General features: G+C 33.0%; 1 protein-coding gene across 2 annotated transcripts in view; it reads right to left on the bottom strand.

The window, feature by feature from the left end:
* Positions 1 to 21,163, bottom strand: part of CNTLN (centlein) — a 298,123-nt gene that overhangs the window by 109,044 nt on the left and 167,916 nt on the right. For both annotated transcript variants that reach the window (XM_028107236.2, XM_028107237.2), the window contains exons 9-12: positions 16,078 to 16,254; positions 13,558 to 13,683; positions 5,559 to 5,680; positions 3,985 to 4,104 (exon numbers count right to left, since the gene is read on the bottom strand). In XM_028107236.2, coding sequence (XP_027963037.1) covers positions 3,985 to 4,104; positions 5,559 to 5,680; positions 13,558 to 13,683; positions 16,078 to 16,254 — 545 coding nt within the window. The remainder of the gene's footprint in view (positions 1 to 3,984; positions 4,105 to 5,558; positions 5,681 to 13,557; positions 13,684 to 16,077; positions 16,255 to 21,163) is intronic.

Genomic DNA, 21,163 nt, shown 5'->3' with positions numbered 1-21,163 from the left:
AGTTTGTTTCCCAGAACCAAGAGTCTCTCATACTTTGTCTCCCTCTCTGATGACTTCCCATTCAGTTTTCCCTCCCTTCCTCTATGATCCTCTGTGCTATTTCTTATGTTCCACATATGAGTGAAACCATATGATAATTGTCTTTCTCTGCTTGACTTATTTCACTTAGCCTAATCCCCTCCAGTTCCATCCAGGTTGCTATACATGGTGGGTATTCATCCTTTCTGATGGCTGAGTAATATTCCATTGTACATATATATATACACCACGTCTTCTTTATCCATTCATTTGTTGAAGGGCATCTCGGCTCCTTCCACCGTTTGACTATTGTGGACATTGCTGCTATAAACACTGGGGTGCAGGTGCTCCTTCTTTCACTACATCTGTATCTTTGGGGTAAATACCCAGTAGTGCAATTGCTGGGTCCTAGGGTAGCTCTATTTTTAACTTCTTGAGGAACCTCCACCCTGTTTTCCAGAGTGGCTATACCAGCTTTTATGTATTCTAGCCTTAAATAGTCAGGACTAAGTATTAAACTAGATGCCAGGTCATGACCTCAGGGTCCTAGGTTTGAGCCCTGCATCAGGCTCCATGCTCAGCACAGAGTCTGCTTGTCCCTTTCCCTTTGCTCCTCCTCCTCTCTCTCTCAAATAAATAAATAAAACCTTAAAAAAAAAATAAAGCAGATGCCAATGTATGACACAAAAATAAGACTGGCTGGTCCATAGAAAAACAAGTTAAAACTTCTAGTTCCATGTTTACACTTATTCATCCCACTAATTAAATACAAAAACCCTGAACATGATACATAAAACAAGTATAAGAAGACTCTGAAAGGCAGGGAGAAGAAGAAGGACCCAAAGGGACCACAGGAATAGAAGAACAACCCACAGTGATAAATTCCCTGGCTTTCTTCTTTCCTCCTAAGTATCTCAAAGTAGGTACTGGAGAAATCCACAACCCAGAAATGCCAATGGACACAAACAAACAAAAAGTCTCAAGGAAATTCTGCTCTCCCTAGCCAGAGAACTGAGAAATGGGCAAACTGGCACGACAGGAATCTTAATTAACAATACCCACCCTACTCCAGCCATATACCCCTGGGAAAAGGGAAAGAAAAAAAAAAAAAAGTAGCCTTGCTATCTCTGTCAATAAAGGTCAAATGAGAAGCCACCCTCATCAAGCAGTAACAAGGCACCCCTTCACACACCCTTTAAAGCAGTGCCAGTAAGGGTCAAGTTAGGAGCTAAGACTCCTACAGTAATGATCTGACCTTCTCCCTTAGGCATGATGTCATCAGAGATCTGTTAAAATACAAGATTTAAATAAGATCCAATGTCTCAAAACATAATACCCCTAATGTCCAGGAGACACCTGAACATCACTCATCACACCCAAAACAAAGAAAATCTCAACTTGAAGGAGAAATTGTAATTAAAAAATGCCACCACCCAGATAATAATGCACGTGTCAGAATTACTTGACAAAGATTTTATTTTATTTTAAGTAGTTCTCTTTGCCCAATATGAGGCTCAAACTCACAACCCTTACAACCCTCTCGAGATCAGAGCTGCATACTGTACCAACTGAGCCAGCCAGGCACCCCTTAACGAAGATTTTAAAGTAGTCATGATTAAAATGCTCCAATGAATGATTATGAATGATATTGAAACAAATAAATAGGTGATATAAAGAAAAATCAAATGGCAATTTTAGAACTGAAAATCATAAAAACCAAAATAAAAAACTCAATGCATGGCTTCAATATCAAGGGTGACAGATGAAAGAGGAAAGAATCAGTGAAGCTGAAGACAGGACAATAGAAATTACCCAGTTTTAACAACAGAGATAAAACAGGCTAAAAAAATAAAACGAACAGAGCCTCAGGGACCTCAGGACAACACACAAAAAAATCTAACATTCATGAAAAGAGAGTTCCAGAATGAGAGGAACAAGAAAAGTGGGGCTGAAAAAAGTATTAAAAAAAAATAATGACCAAAATTCCTCAATTTGAAAAACAGCACAAACCTAGAGTTTCAAGAAGCTTAGAGAATCCCAAACAGGATAAACCAAAAGAAATCCATGCAAAGATGTATCATAATTAAACTTCTAAAAAGTAAAGACAGATGAAAATGACGGAAAGCAGCTAAAGAGAAGGATGCATTCCCTTTATGGGAACAACAATTCAAATAACAATGTATTTTTCATCAGAAAACACAGAAGTGGCAGGCATTTGGCCACTATTATTCAAGTTCTAAAGAAAAAGGTTGCTAACCTAGAAATCTCTAATCAGTGAAAACATTCTTCTGGAATGAAGCTGAAATGAAGACATTTTAAATAAAGTAAATTTAGAGGATTTGTTCCTAGCCAACTTACCCTAAACAAAAGTCTAAAAGAAAGCTCTTCAAACAGAAAGAAAATGACTAAAAAAAAAAAAAATGAGAGAGGGAGAACTTGGAAGGTCAGAAGTGAGTAACAATGGAAAGGTTAAAAATATCCTTCTTTTGAGTTTTAAAATTGTTTGACAGCTGAAGGAAAAATTATAACATCATTTAATGAATTTCTCAGTGTTCAAAATCAGTAAATCTATAGACACAGAACGTAGCTTACTGGTCATCTAAGGAAGGGAGGGTGGTGGCAGAATTGGGCTAAGTGATGCAGGGTTTTGGGGAGGGGATAAATGAAAATGTTCTAAAATTTAGTGTGATGATGGACATAACTCTTTGAATATACTAAAACCCACTGAATTCTTCACTTTATATGGTGAATTATATTTCAATAAAGCTATTTAAAATTGTCAGGGATTATTTCTGGACAAATCTAGAAATAATTTTTAAGATAAGAGACATTATTAGCATCAGATTTAGCACTAATAGAGTACAGTGTACTTTAAGAGGTAATTGGAAGTACACATTATAATCAGATACATCATTTTCTCAAAAGTTTATCATTACATGGAAAAGGTATAATCTAAAGTTACATGTGTTGTCATGTAATATATAAAGATTCTGATTTACAGCTAAAAAAATTCAATGATATTTGATTATATTATGCCACATGATGCCAGTCATCTAGTCATCGCAAAGACATCAGGTTTTCAAAAAAAATTGCAGGGTGTGGACATCAAAAATTAGCTCTAAATGAAGAAATAGCTAAGTAGCAAAAGAGGCTAATTATGTTGGTCTAAGTCCTTTATATTTCAAAAAAAATGTGTTCTTTCTTTGCCAAGCTGAATGTAACAGCCTGTGAATTATAAGATCAAGGAAGAAAACTGTATGTTTTCTAAAATATGAGTATCCTTCATCAAGTTTTATACTTAGGGCAGCTAAAAGACCTATGTGGAGGGATCAGCATTAAGCCCAAAGGACAGGCAGTGCACAGCAGGAAAGAAAGCAATTCCCGTGTGTCTTTTGCAGGTCACTACCAAGGACCATGTTAGCAGATCCACACCAGACCCTTAACAGGCAGTTCTGCTGCTACCAGTAATTAGCTTGGACAGCTCTGGCTCCAGGAGAAGCAGCAAGGCTACACCCTAATGAGCTCAGCTGGGATTAGCAGGACAGGGCAGGGAACCAAGAGAGCGCAGGCGTTCTGCACTGCGCGTGGGTCTAGGAGATCAAACGGGGATGCTGGCTGGGTTATCCCCTCTCCGCCTCATTCCAGAAAGGAAGCACGGCAGTGTCTAAAATACAGGCTAATGAAGAGCGACACCTCCAACAGATGAGAGCCACATTAATTAACACAATCCCTAGATCATATTCTCCAGTTTCGGCTAGAGCTAGCAAATGTGCAACTTGTTATTGTATTACACATACATATACATATATATATATATATATATATAGGCCCTTTTTAATGTTTATTAACAAAAACCAGATTATTTCATTTTCAAATTTTATAAGCTATTTCTCTCATGACCTTTAAGCTATAAAATATTTCTCCTAAATGTTTATGTAAGTCCATACTGTTAAAAGAGAAACTCACTTTTGAATCATTAGCTCCTGGTTCTCCCTTTTGAAATAGGCCAGTTCGTTCCATACAGCATCAGAATCTTCTTGTCGAAGTTGTTGGGGATCCGCTCTCTTTATTTTTCTGATATAAGTCCTATTTTTAAAATGAAGTTGTTTTCTTCCTTAATATGTTCAAAGTGCAATGAAAATCTATTTATACATTCCCTAATTCAAGCCCACTATTTACAGAATGAATTTCCTAAAACCTAAGTGTATAGAAATTAAAATCCTATGTCATAATTTCCAAAAGGCTAAACCGCTACTGTGGAAAGCAAACTTTTAGGCAGACATATGATAGTCTTAGGTCGATTTCTCTGATTCATTCTAGTGATAATAAAACATATATTGCAGGATGGTCAGTTTCTCAAAAAGGATTATAAACAATCAACTCATCGAGAATTTGTTGTCAACCAATCTGAATGTAGTATATGTGCTCGATCTTAAAACACGCTATTATCAGTAAATACGTCAGAAAGTAGTTTTCACACTTCCAGTGACTACTAAAGTTAAGTGGGCAGAGGCTAAATGTAGGACAAATTGCTTTATCACTACTTTACTGACAAGTGATATGAAACACTTCCCATCCTTCAAAGGAAAAAATTAGACGTGACAATTACCTACAAAACATGCCAAATGCCCTTTATGTTTTCATTTTCTGTACATAAAACAAACTCTCCGTTTTTATTTTGTAAAAGTGCTGTACTGGCCAATTTAGAAACAGTATTTCTCTACAGAACAGACCAATGTGTATCATCAACATTGCCCTAAAGGATCCATCTCAAAAGATGAGAGGGTAGTAGATTTTCTGTACTCATTCAGTCCTTTGCCCTCTGTTGATACTGTTAACAAGGGAGCCACTTACGACTAACCAAGATCTGAACACCTGTTCAGAGCAATTGAACTGAGACCGCCAATTCATTCAGATAAGCTGCAGAACAAACTGATGGATAGTAAAGATTTTCAAATTGCATACTAGGTTGAAGTAGTTTTCAGAGAGTTAACTACATATGTAAATTTCCTATTTCTCTTGTCTTTCAATTAAAACTTAAATACTGTTTGAGTTACAAACTTTGTAATACCATTATTTTATTTATTTAATTTTTTCAATCATATGGATATGCACTATTTTTGCATTAAGTTATCTACTTTTATTAAGCTACTCTATTGATAGTGAAAATGTACATAGTCTGCATGGAGCACTGGGTGTTATACGCAAACAATGAATCATGGAACACTACATCAAAAACTAATGATGTAATGTATGGTGATTAACATAACATAATAAAATAAAATAAAAAAAAGAAAATGTACATAGTAATTCATAATCACCTACATTATGAATTCTGCAAATGATAGGAAAATCTATAGTTATTTCTAGCATATTTATCTGTTTTCATTTATTATATTATCTATTTAAAAATTCACAATAAAGATTTGAATACCAAATAATATCTTTAAAATCAAACAAAAGCCATTAAAACACCTATATGACGCTACTCCATTCCATTTAATATTTAGGGAAATGCCTTTATGAGCTATGCAACTCACATGCCACTGCCTTCTTCCCACTGTTTTAATTGCTCTTTTACTGCTCTGTAGTTGGTCTGTAACATCTGTAGCCTTTCCTTGCGTTTTTCATGGGCATCTCTTAGCTCATCATTTTCTTGGCTCTGTAGAACACAAAAAAGCAAGTACATACGTTTAAAGACAGTATTAGTATAATGCTGCAAATAAAAGGTTACTCATCTAAATATGAAATTTGAAAGAAAATAGGAAATATAAACTAATTTGTAATACTTATTTAAGCAGAAGAAAAGGATTCTTAAAGTCACAAAATAGGTTTGCTTGGTAAATTCAACCCATTTGCTTCATTTTTAAGCTGCTAGTAATTTCAAAATTAGTTTCATTCCTTTCCCTGTTGTCAATTAGTACACATACAAATATTTATGAGCCAATTTTACAGAATTTCTTCTCTTTCCACAAAAGGATTTGTCCATACATAACACATTTTGTTATTTTGTTAATTATAATTAAATATGTAATTAGTGTAAAAACACTAATCATAGTAAGATCAATGCTTCTACCCATGGGTTCACGATTAGTTTAATATAAAGCAAAAGGATTACGTAGGAGGAAAAAATCAGTTTGGACCTATGTCTGAAGTAGCAGAGTTTAACCTTCTGGGTTGTACTATACAGAATTGAAATGTGAGAGCTGGGCTTTGTATTCTTGAAGAGGTCATAAAAACATTACTAGGTTAGACAAAGTCAACAACTTCTACATGTTCTAAATAGAGTACATGAAATACGTCTTCATTTTTAGATATACCCACAAAATGAACTTATAAAGGCCAAATTTTCAGTTCTTAGGGCATGTATTTATATATTACTTACACACTGTGTTTCTCAAAGTAAAGTAAGTAACTTCTTGAGTATTTTTAGCCATTGTGAATTTCAAATTTGTTTTTTAAACCTTTATATTTCTATATGAAGGAAATTGTATACTTATTTAGTGAAGGCAACAGGTAGGTACTCTGTTATATTATAGTGAGGTGACATGAATAGGCTCATGGCAGTTAGAAAAATCTGAATTCTATTCTTGGAGCTCTTTCATGTTAGCAGCATAATCTTAAGAACACCATTTAAATTAATTCAATTTTTTCTTTTGTAAATGTGGAAAAGAGCATAGAGATTTAAATTATGATGACTAAATTAAATGAGCGAATATACAGGTAAAGCCCCTGGTACTGTGCTTGCCCTATCGAGGCACAAAGCAAAAGTTAGCTTCCTTCGTTTTCCCCTTCCCAGGTATTAACGGATGTCCTTATTATTAAGAAGCCAAATACACAGTTTCCTGGACCATGTACCTCTCATTTCAACTGTAACATAATACAGAGTTTGTATTATTTTACTGCAATTCTACCTGTCTCAACAATATGGATATTTTGTCATTTTACTTTGAATATAGGCCTAGTAGAATAGCTTCAATAAATCTCTTAAGCAGTTACTAGGAAGTATTTGAGTCCTGTTCACCAAGCTGTCTGTATGCCATCTGGAAATGGAAGTGCATGATGAAAAAGCATGGGAATGGCATCACTTGAAAGGGACAATCAGAATAAATGTTATCCTGAAGAGTTTTAGAAGATATACAGATCACAGACACTACAAACTTGCTAAAGAGTAGCATGGTTTAATACCACGGTTAAAAAATCAGGATACTGAATTGAATTTTGTTCACTTCAATTAAAGAACCATATATTAAGAGGCTATTACATGCAGAGTGTTAAGTACTGATAAGAGTTCAAGCCTTGCTGCTGAAAGTTAGTAAATTTTATCTTGACATAGCTACTTAAATTCAGCATGTACCAGTTTCTCCATCTTCAAAATAAAAGCTGTTTATATCTCTCTTCTTCTAAGACCAATGAATGATTTAACCTTGACCTTGAGTTTTCCCTACTGTTGTTAAAAATCCAAATATAACTTCACTTCTTTAAACAATAAGCTTTCTAATCCTAAATATATGAAATAATTTAAATTAACCAAATAGAAAAGTAATTAATAATGTTCTTACCTTCTCATAAATGAACATAAGTTCATTATGTTTATTAGGATTCCTTAAGAACTAATAAGATTTATTAGGATTTTAAACAGGATATATTACAAATTATTAATAATCTAATTATGAGAAATGTATAGGTACTAGAAAAGATTTGTGTCAAAACACAATTTTCAAATTGTGCTTTGTTAAATTCTAATAACTTTCTCTAATTATTCATCATTGAATCAAATTCCTTCCCCATAAACTCTTAGTTTACAATGAATTTCTTTAAAATTATTAATACAAATGCAGTGTTTTGGAATCATTAAAAGTCTGTGTTAAAAGTCCCTAGAAACTGAGTAAATAGAACCTAAAAAATTGCCAAAAGTAAAAATTAATAAAATGGGATATCCAGATTTTTTTCTGTTGCCTTTCACAAAAATTCTGTTAAATCACTGGAACAAATTGAGTTTCTTGTTAGTACTGTCATTATTTTAGCATTTTTCAGTACTGCTTCAGCTACCATTAATCATTGAATTTATACCCAAGGTTTTCCTTAGATCTCAAATAGAAATCAACTTAGCTTATGCTATTAAACCAAAGATTAAGACTCAATAAAAATTTCCTGAGTCCTATACATCACTCACAATGTGCCAGGCTCTGTACTACGCACAGTACTTAACCAAAGCACTCAAAGCACCTCTGCTTCCTAAAACTTCAGTGTAATAAATATATTTATATTAGCAAATAGTTTTGATTTTGCTATAGTAATTGAAATAGGTGGTCCCTCCATTAGGTAGTGATTATAGCTAAGCAGTTTTATAGATGAGCTTTCTGCTTTAATTTTACATGCTTCACAATTTACTATGCCTAATGCTAGAGTGTTTACATATTTCTTATAAAATTACTAAGATCTAAACTATTAAAAATGAAAGTAAACTAGAGATTATTTGACAAATCAATTTGATAGACATAATTTATAATAATTATTTTTAAATGTCCTTTCTGAATGCTATTATCAAGTTGTAATACATGGGTTAAATTAGTCTCAGAGACTATTGTTCTTTGGCTTACTTCAGAAATAGACAAAATTTTATAGAAATGTAAATATAAGATAGATAATATATGTCCAAAGAGAAACATTTTTCCTTATTCTAGTGCAAGAACAGATTTAGCAGAAGTCTTCAGGCAAAAGTCAGATATCTCAAAAGAAATGTTTAATGTGTAAAAAGAATAATCAGAAAATTTTTCATAATATTCTAACAAATATAAGTTAGCCATAGTGTGGATTATGATTCTTTAAGTCCCATATAATAGCCTAAGTCAAAACAGTAGTACTTCATTTGGGAAATACTACCATACCCAAAAATCTTACAACAAAATCAGAAGTAAAAACCTAAAGACACATTTAATATCACTAATAACTACATTTGCCCAAGAAGATACACACAAAAATATCACAAGGGCAGTCACTGAATTAGGTCCATTTATTAAATCATTCAATAAAACATTTACTGACTACCTTCCCTATATTTTGCAATTAAACTAGTTAAACTAGAGGCTCTAATTTCTGTATACAAACAAATCTGAATGACTAAAACACTAGAAAATAGAAAGGCTGTATCATCTGACTTGCCTCAATGATACTTGCAAGTCCATTTATGAGTTCATAAGAACAAAAATGATTCTTGGTCTAATCTACTACACTTTGGTCAAAGGCTCCTTGACAGGCAGAGGCAAACTAAGAGCATGAGTCCTGTTAATAAAACAGTGGCTCAATCTTCACAGAATGATAGCAAAGTTTTTAAAAAGTTAAAATAAAATTTTATTAAATACCAAGGATCCCATGGATGTTTAATTTCAGCAGAGTATATAAAGCTGAATGTATGAAGAATGCATATTAGACACTGAAAAATAAAAGACATATAAACTGTATTCAAAGGACATATTGACGTTACTAAATAGTATAGAAAAGAGCTAACAGAACTAAGTTGTCAAATGCATTAAAGTTCATAAAGCAGAGATTCATGGCATTAGTGATCCCAAGGACAGTAAGGATTTCATAAAGCTCTGATGCATTGATTTCCAAATTATACTTTATAAATTGTTAGTCCACTATACTTATGAAGTTAGGATTTGGAAATGGGTGGGATTTTTAGAATAATAGTTTTCATCTCTTCTATTACTACTGGCCATCCATCTTGAAAACGTACAACTATTTACAAAAGTAAGCTAAGCAAGGTAATGTATTAATATTTTTACAAAATTCATTACTAGTATTAGAATAATGTGCATTACTTACTGCTGATATAATAAAGACTATCATCTCAATATATCAGTGTGTGCCTACATATATTCCATGGTGGAGGTTATCTGGTGAAGCTTATTTGTCCCTCTCTCCCAACAGTCCCCCTTGGTTGATCAACTTGGGACCGAAAGCTATCTACTGTGCCATGGAGCATGTGTTTAGTGTGTGTTTTCAACAGTGACTTCCATGGAACAGAAGTCTTTGGGAAATGTTAATGGGTATGATATAATCAAGTAAATCTGGGAAATAAGGTATCTATACCTTGCTATAGATTCACAACACACATGGATATCTTAACAGTTCACAAAAAAAATGAAAGATTTTAATCCACTGCCTATGATAATTGAGCAGAGAACATTTTTCTCTGCCATTTTCCCATTAGCTTCTGGCAGAGGAGTGTTCAATATAATACCAATATGGGAAAAGCAGTGACAAAAATTCCACATGTATTAATGGGTTATGGTCTACAAAAGGAGCACCATGATCAACAAATGCCTACTAAAAACCATAAGAAACTGTTAGGGGTTGAAATGAATCCCCTCCAAAAAGGTAGGTTGGAATCCTAACCTCCACTACCCCAAAATGTGATTGTATTTGGTAATAAGGTCTTTATAGAAGTAATGAAGTTAAAAAGAAGTCATTAGGGTGGGTCTTAATCTAGTTGATTGGTGTCTTTTTATTTTTTTTAAAGATTTTATTTATTTATTTGACAGAGAGATAGAGTACGCACAAGTAGGCAGACTGGCAGGCAGAGGGTGAAGGAGAAGCAGGCTCCCCGCTGAGCAGAGAGCACCATGTGGGGCTTGATCCCAGGACCGGGACCATGACCTGAGCCTAAGGCAGATGCTTAACTGACTGAGCCACCCAGGCGCTCGACTGGTGTCTTTTTAAAAAGGAGAAATTTAGACAGAGAGAGAGAGACATACCCACACAGAGGAAAGATGAAGTGAAGTATGAAGACACAGGGAGAATGCCATCTATAAGCCAAGCAACACCTGAAACTACTGGAAACTACAAGAGAGAAACAGAACAGATTCTCCCTCACAGGTTTCAGAAGGAACTAATCCTGTTGAATTCTTGAGTTTGGAACTTTCTAGCCTCCAGAACTTTGAATAATAAATTTCTGTTCCTCCAAGCCAGCCAGTTTGTCATGGCGGCCCTAGGAAACTAATAAAGATACATCATTAATTCCTTTCTTATGTTATATTCTCATGCACTTGAGTAATAGTAATATTATACCCTAATTAAGGGAAATACTGGATGAAGTTTTCTATCTTTACTAAATATGACAGGTATACTTACTAAAGTGAGGCCATAAATTAAAAAATATCCTGGACCCATCACTCTCTTTGGAATTGCTTTTACTTCATAGGTTTTGTTTACTCACTTCATCTCATAAATGCTCTTGATAGTGTTTTTTTCATTCAACTATTTTGCTCCTTTAAAATAAGAAATCCTTTCCTACTAAATGATAAGATACAATGAAAAAAATTTGCTTGCATTTTCCCCCTTATCTTGTAAATCTGTGAAAGAAAACATACTTTTGAAATTCATATTATCATCAACTGATATGAAAAAGGAATACAGAAAAAGTATAAATGAAAAAGAAACTGTGTGAAGACAGAATTTTACTCTGAAAATAAGTTTGAGGCCTCATCTAAAAGAGCAATTAGGAGAAAGGAATGATAAGTTAATATGATGCTTCTGGGACTCTTTCTGAAATTAGAAATTCAAAAGGTTGAAGAGGATAGATCTGAAAATGTCTGAACTGCTCTACTCTCTCCTGCCAAAAACAAGGGACTGTCAAAGACTCAGAGTTTGGGGACAAATAAGTGGAGATCTGTTACTATTGAATGGGGATATGTAATAGTTAATTTTATGTGTAAGTTGACTGATCATTATTCCTGGGTGTATCTGTGAGTGTGTTTCTGTAGAAAATGAACATCTGAATCAGACTGAATAAAGCATGTTGCCCTTCCTCATGTGACAGGCTTCATTCAGTTCACTGCATAAAAGGCTGCATAAGAAAGACATTATTGGTCTTGTCCCTTTGGACTCAGATTGAGATTGGGACTAGAATTTACACCATCAGCTTCCTGGTTTTCAGGCCTTTGGACCTATACTGAAACTATCCCACCGGCTCTCATGATCTCCAGTTTCACAGCAGAGATGCTGGACTTCTCAGATTCTGTAATTGCATGACCCAATTCCTTATAGTAAATCGATCAATCTCTGTCTCTCTTTCTCTCCCTCTCCGGATAGATATATGGACATAGATATAGATATTTTTCAGAATAACAATGTCTCATTAGGGAAGACTAAAGGGTTATATCCTACTGGCTCTGTTTCTCTGAAGAAACCAGATTAATACAGGATGTGAATTTCAAGAATTATGCAAAAGGAGGAAGATGATAAACTGGCTTACCAAATATGCTCTTAATATCCTGTGGGTACTCCCATGTTTATGTTAAGATACTAGATTCCAATTGCTCATGCAGTATCTTGTTAACTAGGGTCTTGAATGATAGACAGTTATCTTGTCTCTTGTTGTACAAGTGACTTGTTTGGCTAACTGCATTGCTTAGTAAGTTGTTACTGAGTAAACCAATGAATGAGCAAATAACTCCAGGTGTGGGGTGCCTGGCTGGTTCAGTGAGAAGAGCATGCAGCTCTTAATCTCAGGGTATTACCCCAAACATGAGTTTGGGCCCCACAATGGGTGTAGAGATTACTAAAAAAAAAAATTAACTAAAAAAAAAAAATGACTGCAGGTGTATACATTTCAAGTAGGCTAAATGTTAGCAAGCCGATGTCATCTGATCATTTTATTTTTGGTAGATGATAGATGATAATCAATCTCTGTCTCTCTGTCAATCAGCAGACGATAATTTTCCTTCAAGAACTATCAGTCTGACTGCATAAATATAAATTAACTGGATGTTTAGTGAAAAGGTAGAAAAAATATTAATTGTAGCTTAGATTCCTCTAAACCATATCTTGTTCTACAGCACACAAAATCCAAATCAAACCTTTTTCTCCCTAAGAGTAATCTATATGACAAAGAATCTGAGCTTTATTGGATTATAATCATGTGTAAAACATTGGTCTTGTCATAAAATGTCTTAAAACTATTTAAGATTCAATTAAATGGCTAAATCTCAAATAGCACAGGCCTTTGGGTAGTTGTGAATAAAGAATGATAAGTTTAGCCATATTAAATTCAGAAAAAATAAAACCCTCAATACAGTCAAATGGAAAAAATAATGTACTTGCCATTTTGTCTGTGTAACTTTTCTATAAAGGACAGTTGCAAGTGACTTGAGCTAGGTGAGTATCATTTTTAATCACTTTTCTTTTTATATGTTTATCATGTATAAAGAACTATGAGAAATGCTCTACTTGCTGTAGTTCTATTTTTTTGTCTCTGAAAAACTCTAAGAAATTTATTCCCAATATTAAGCCAAAGTATTCCCAAACAATTTTAAAGTAGTGAATAAATATTTACATTCGAGCAGCAAATTTTTTGTTACTTTTTATGATCCTCAGAAATCTGAAAAACAAGACGAACCAATGATACATTTTTATACATGTAATTAAATTCAGGAAAAATAAATGATAAGCAGTGATTTGTGAAGTGAATGTTTACTTTGGTATATCTTTATCTTTGCAAGGTTATTACTAAAGAAATGACTTAATGTTCACCTTTAGCTGGAGTGCCTTCTCTAAGTTTTCAATCTTTCTTTCAGCTTTCCTCAGATTCCTCAGCTCTTCTGAGTCTCTGAAAGAGCTCTTTGGGGACAAAGACCTTGAACGTTTCACAGGTGGTTCCTCGAGAATAAAACAAGGACATGGTTGAACTAGTTGGAACACTGGATTATGAAAGACATGCAAAATTAAAGAACAAGTAATTTTGAATACTAATAATGAATTATAAAAAAAATCCTGCATGGAATACCAGAGAAATAACAAGCGGAATTACCACAGTGCTACCGCTAAAGGTTTCTCTGTGACTCGTTAATGAGAATATTCATTTACATTTACATTGTTTCTTTCAGAATAATGATGTCCCATTAGGGAAGACTAAAGGGTTATAGACTCAGAAATGCAAGAAACCTCATTACAAAGGAGGGGATAGAGGCTGGTCTAATTGCTCTATAAGGGTCCAAGGTTACACTTGATAGGACAACCAGAAACAAGAGGGAAAGGATTTTTTTCCCTTTGAAATAGTTTAACACACTGTGAAGTTGAAGGAACAATATGCTTGAGGAATATAAATACAACAGACAGTAGATCTTCTACCATAATGACCATATGGTCATTAACTATAATGTGGCTAACTAGAGACAAGAATGTGTGTTTATATTATGTACAGCTTCATATACCAATCTGGAGAAGGAATATGTGAAAGCAACTATTAAGCTGGGCAACATATTGTTCATACTTACTGCATGTCCTTACGAAAAAGAAAGAAAATTTCGTTCCAAATATCCCTCTCATTTTCTTGACTTTTGTTAAAAGCAACGAAACATCAAAGCGCTACATTTTTTAACTTCAGCAATGTAGCAAGTAACCAAATTAGGCCCTATATATAATGTATCTCAATTTCAGGAATGTTTTCTTTCATTTAAATAAAGCTCAATACTCTGAAACTACTCCAAAATGGCAAGAAATGTATAATGCAGTTATGTTTAAATAAATAAATATATATATAAAGCTCATTCTTCTGAAAATTACTGATAATATTAGAGGGAGTAAATAAGACTATAATAGAAACGGGTCTATTTTTAAATACTTCCTAGACTAAGATAGTTCTACTCATAGGAAAAAAATGGAAAGAACTAAAAACAATTATCTTGAAAAATATAGTTTTCTGCTTATAAAATCATTATTTTCTACTGCTGAAGTAACAAGTGTGAGAAAAACATCTGAAGTTCCTCACTTTTCTATTTATCTAGAGATAACATATTTACAATGTTACATAATAACATATTGACAAAATGATATTATAAGATGTTTATTTTAGTCAGTGTTGACAAAAACTGTTGCAGCATAACAGGATTATATACTATGGTATATATACTGTAATACAAATATTACAAAAAGGAAAAGCTAGACATTAATAAATGAAAAACATGCTATGGAAAATTTGCTTATTTTTCTCTATTGCTATACCTTTAAATCTGAAATTATATCATTGCATAAATTAATGTTAAATTCCACTTTATAGTTTATATCCACATGGGTAATATTTTAAATATCATATCTGAATGAAATAGAAACATTTAGACATATTTTTCTTTTAACAACTACTATTACTTTAAAATGATTTATTTTTATTTTTTTATTGTTATGTTAATCACCATATATTACATCATTAGTTTTTGGTGCAGTGTTCCATGATTCATTGTTTGTTCATAACACCCAGTGCTCCATGCAGAACGTGCCCTCCTCAAAACCCATCACCAGGCTAACCCATCCCCCTACCCCCCTCCCCTCTAGAACCCTCAGTTTGTTTTTCAGAGTCCATCATCTCTCATGGTTCGTCTCCCCCTCTGACATACTCCCCTTTTCTTCCTCTCCTGTTATCTTACTTTAAAATGATTTTTTACTTAGATTAACTTATCTATAGATTAGATATATGAGATACGTAGCCAAACTTTTAAAAATTTTTTAAATTCATTTAATTAACATATAGTGAATTAGTTTCAGAGGTAGAGTTCAGTGATTCATCAGTCTTATATAACACCCAGTTTAGCAAAACTTTTTAACATAATAATGTTAACTTACTCCAAAACAGCTATACTACTACTAATCTATTTAATTAAATTAGGAATACATTATTTAGTCTTTAAAACAATTTTTTTTTAAAAATTTTATTTATTTGAGAGGGAGAGAGAGAGCACGAGAAAGTGTAAGAGCAGGGGGAGGGAGAAGCAGGCTCCCTCCTCAGCAGGGAGCCAGACACTGAGCTCCATCCCAGGAGCCCAGGATCATGACCTAAGCTGACTGCAGACGGATTAACCGACTGTGCCACCCAGGAGCCCCACACAACAATTTTTTGTCAAGCATTTGGCACATAAATGTTCTTTTAAAGCTTCCAGGAAAAAAAAAAAAGCTCCCAGAAATATAAGCAGAGAGGTAAAGCCTCTTTGTTTTTAAACTTCATCACTGGCCTTGCCAGCTTCACCCTGACAAATTCACAAAATGACAAAATGTCCCTACCTTATGTTTTCTTTCAGTACTTGTCCAGAAGCATTTCTCTGAGGAACCCTTGTTGGTAGATTTGCTCTCTGACAGTTTTTCATTTGCTATATTTAATTTCCCCTGTAAATACTCAATTTCAGACTTCTGTGAGACCATTAAAGTTTCTAAGCTTGATAAAGATGGCCGTTGAGATACCTATTTAAAAAAAAAAGTATATGTGCAAATATATATGCATGTTTGTATATTATTTCTATATGTGCAAATACTTATATATGATATTATTACATTATATAAATAATAAGTATTCAGAGAAGGAAAATTGCATTTCAATAATAAACTGTAAACTAGCATTAGCTAAATTCCCATCATCCTAATACAATGGCATTTTTCAATAAAAGAACCAAGAGTTTATATAAATATTTTCATAAATAATATTGTCATACAGATTTACAGGAGAAAAACATTACAGCATGGTTGCATAAAACCTACCACTTATCTATAAATTAATTATTTCAAAAATATGATTATACACAGATGTATTTCATAATGAAATACTCAATCTACCATTTGATCACAAAGAGTCATATAATACCACTGAATATAAACTTGGGAAAAGGAAACTAACAGCACTTTAAGTCTAATTATCTTCCAATGTATCATAATTTAATAACCCACAAAACTCTGATACTTTTAATGTCAATACAGTCCACTGTATTCTCTTTTGAAATTACATGTCAGATAATCTGCTAATGGTAAGCACCACATTATAGCAACAACAACAAAAAAAAATCACAAAAAAATTAAGCATGTAGGATACCTTCAAGAAATGTTAGTTCGCAAAAACCAGCATTCTGTGAAATTCTACTACCATCTTAACCGAATATTTTTGAGGCCATTAAAATCTATGCATATATCATATTTAAATTAACCACTCCACTTACAAAAAACAAAAACACTAAATCATAGTGAAAACAAAGTTTTTATTTTTTCCAGCAAAGAGAGTCAAAAGTCAAAATTATAATTTTGGATATAGAAGCACTAGCCCTGAAAATAGTTTCATTTAAAATGTGGAAAACCCTACCTGTCCTATGTGATATTCCTAAGGGATATCAGAAGAAATATATATGTTTAATTTTTCTGAACCAACAATGGAAAATATTACCCTTTTCTGGTTTGAACTTTTTCCTTTTTTTCTTTTAGGAAATAGGTAAAATTGTCCTAATTCTAACTTCTAGTTATTATGAGACAGGTCATCTTTGATTTATTTATATTATTATTATACTTTCATCTATTTAAATCATTTGATTTGTTTTCCAACCTTCATCCTATTATATTGCTAAATATTTTCCTCAGTATTGTTTATACTGTACCCTTACCACACTTACCATACATTAAATACTTACTTCATTACCTTTCTTTAAATATCAAATTAAAATACTTCAAGCACTTTTATTCCAAACTCTAAACGATTTTGCCCTATTCTTTCCTCTCACTTTTAATCACCATATGACCATTATTTATTTCATTTTTTCTTCTTATCATGTAAGCAAATTTATGATGTTTCTTTCCTTTGACTGGGCCACTAATCTGAACAGTTTTCAAAAGCCACCTGCTCTTATTCAGGTTCCTTTAAATAAAATTATTAAGAATATATTAATATTCCACCATTTACCAAAGAAATTTAAAATAAGTTGTTCAAGGTCAAACAAAAATTTAGAATAAAACAGAAATAACCTAACTTTAGTTTTATTGGTATATCCAATAAGCAGTCCCATATTCTTTAAATGAGTTTAAATAAGTGAATTTTCTAAGTCATCACTGGATTATAATGTAGTAGATAAGAATGTAAAAAATAGTAATATTCAATCAAGGAGCTGTAATGATAAATAAGTCAAATACTTGTGAAGACATTAAAAATGCTCCAACTGTGGATACTGTCATCATCTGAGTAAGGATTCTACATTTAGGGAGCAGTCCTTTAAAATTCTTCAACAAACAATAACAGAACTTCAAAAATAAAATACTATGAAAGCACTAATTAACTCAAATTCACATAGGCGCAGGGAAGATAAGTAAATAAAATGGGTTGTGTTTAGTATATTTTAAAATCACAGCTTTGGAATTCATTCAACAGAGACACTTTGTAGACATATTACACATGTACATAGATAATTTATATCCACAAAAAAACTTATACATGCTCCCAGTGTTTTTAAAATCTGATCTTCTCCCTCTCTGGCCTTTTATCACTTTTGCAGGAGATATAGGCACAAGAAGTATTTCATACTTCTCTTAATATGACCATGTTTAAAAGCATAGGTAAAATGAAATGTCAAGTGACACTCAGCCTCACCTAAGGGCATAAGGAGGGTTTTTGCGACAGGAGCTACTCAAGATCCAGTCAACTGTTTTCCTAGGTGAACGAATGTGGCCCACCACCGCTAGAGTGACTGATTTTTCAAAAGTAAGGAATTAGGGTTTCTAAGGGAAATCTCCTGATTTTAAAATGTTGGTCAGACTCCGTTTATGACTTCTGTATTTTGAGAACATGGTTGTGGGAGTATAAACTGTTACAAATTTTCTAGGGAAATTTTGAAATATGTATCAAAGCACATAAAAATGTATCAAGCCTTTGGCTTAGCATTCTAGTCATGCTGAAGGTTGATACAGAAAGATATCCATGATAAACTATTAAATTAGAAAAGCAGGTTACCAAAGAATATACTGTATAGAAACAGATTTTGCCAAACATGCATAGGAAAAACAACAACAACAAGCCCTAAAATGTTTTAGTGTCATTTCTCAGTGGAAAAATCATATGTGAATCATTTTCTTCATATTTATTTGAATTTCCTTACATTTTACAATGAACACGTCACTAAATGTTTTTCAAAATGTAATTTTTTTCTTCAAATAAAAGGAATAAAAGTTGATTATAAAATGTTCAGATTATATAGGAGAAATATAGATGAAAAGTCTTTTCATAATCTCATCCCTTATAGTTTGCTAGTGATAACTTTGGGCTACATTTACCTAGACTTTAAAAAGGAAAGGAAAACCACTATAATTCTGCCCTTCAATCTTCCTTTCAAAATTAATAGACTTAAATTTTTAGAACAGTTTTATACTTACAGAAAATCTAAGCAGATGCTGTAGAGTCCTATACCTCCCACCCCCACCCATTCAGGTTACCCTATTATCAACATCTAAAATTAATATGGTACATTTGTTATAAGTAATGAACCAATATTCATACATTATTTTTAACTAAAGTTCATAATGTATTCAAATCTCCAAAGTTTTTATGTAATGTCCTTTTTCTGTTCCAGGATCCCATCCACAATACCACATTACATCTACTTATCATGTCAGAAACTCTTGGCTCTGACAGTTTCTCAGACTTTACTTACTTTTGGTAACATTGATAGTTTTGATGAGTAAATGATAATCAGGTGCACTGTAGGATGCCTCTCTATTGGAATTTGTCTGAGTTTTTCTTATGATTAGACTGGGGTTATGAGTTTGGGGGAGGAAGATCACAGAAGCAAAGTGCCATTTTCATTATATCAAGGGTACATAGTATCAACGTGGTTTAACTCTTGACATTGACCTAGATCACCTGGATAAAATAGTGTTTGTCAGGTCACTCCACTGTCCCCCATCCATACTATACTCAATGTGCTTTGTAAGCTATGTATAACATATATGAGAAAAATGTATCTTTACTTGTCATTATCCTTTCAAGTGCTGCTTTGAAGGTTTAGCATAATCAAGACAACCAGTACGCCTGTCTGGGGAAGTTCATTTTATCTATTGCCCTTAAAACCCTAGAATCTTTGAAAACTTTAATTTTCTTACTAAGAATTATTAGTATCCCATCAATAATTTTCTCCTCTAATATCAAAAATCATTATTCACCTTTATAGTTTACAGTCTTAAAAGACAATGAAGTACCGGTATAGTGCTAGACCATAGTTAATCTTGATGAGAAGTGATCAATGGAGTATGTGTCCAAATGCCTCCAATTGAAACTATGTCTTTAAATTGACCATTATTAGTATATAACTTCTTTTTCACATTGACCCACAGAGATAATTTTGATCAAAAAGTCCTGTAGAAGATGTAGAGTAGAAGTGGGGGGGAATCATTCATTAAGTGCTGTACAAATTACTATTAAGAATTATATAAATGGGGGCGCCTGGGTGGCTCAGTAGTTAAGCGTCTGCCTTCAGCTCAGGTCATGATCCCAGCGTCCTGGGATTGAGCCCCACATCGGGCTCGCTGCTCTGCGGGAAGCCTGCTTCTCCCTCTCCCATTCCCCCTGCTTGTGTTCCCTCTCTCACTGTCTCTCTCTGTCAAATGAATAAATAAAATCTTTAAAACAAAAAAGAATTATATAAATGAAATAATCTAGTCATGTTGTATTAACTTCAAGCAACATTGTATAGCATTATACATTAGAGGCTGAGTGAATAATACCTAATAAATAGAAAAGTGTTTCAAAGTTTTAACAATCACAAAGAATTGCAAGTTAAACTCTTTTCCTTATTGGTAAGTTTTAATTAAACATATCCATTTGTTTCCTACTATATTAAAATAATAGTAACTATCATTTAGTGAAAAAATACTGAGGTCCTAGCTGAAGATAAGCATTTCACATATATTATCTTACTTAAGAAATGTATAAATTCCACACCTGTCAATACATAATGTAGCCTACTGCGAAACAAAAACATCTAAAAAGGCATGATACCACAGGAAAAAAAATAATTTCTCCTAAAATAAGGTCACTGAAAATTAAATATATATTAAACATCCATGTATGCTTAAAATCTGTAATGTGTGTGTGTAGATAAAACATCTAACCTATATATATATACGTATCAAAGAAAATAACATCTTGAATAACTGTTCTCTGAAAATGAACTCAAATCCTCTTGGAAGAAGACATAATATAAAAATATATAATATAGGTTAAAGTGTGTGTGTATACATACATATATATATATATACACACACAAAATTTTCTTATGAAATATCTGAATCTCTACAAAAACTTGCCATTTTATTTAAAATTGATTTTAGAAATGGGAAAATACATTTA

Source organism: Eumetopias jubatus, unplaced genomic scaffold (genome assembly GCF_037043125.1).
Source record: "Eumetopias jubatus isolate StellerSeaLion01/CBP00866 unplaced genomic scaffold, mEumJub1_p1.0 scaffold_15, whole genome shotgun sequence".
Taxonomy (NCBI): Eukaryota; Metazoa; Chordata; class Mammalia; order Carnivora; family Otariidae; genus Eumetopias; species Eumetopias jubatus.
This window is presented reverse-complemented; position numbering and strand designations above follow the sequence as displayed.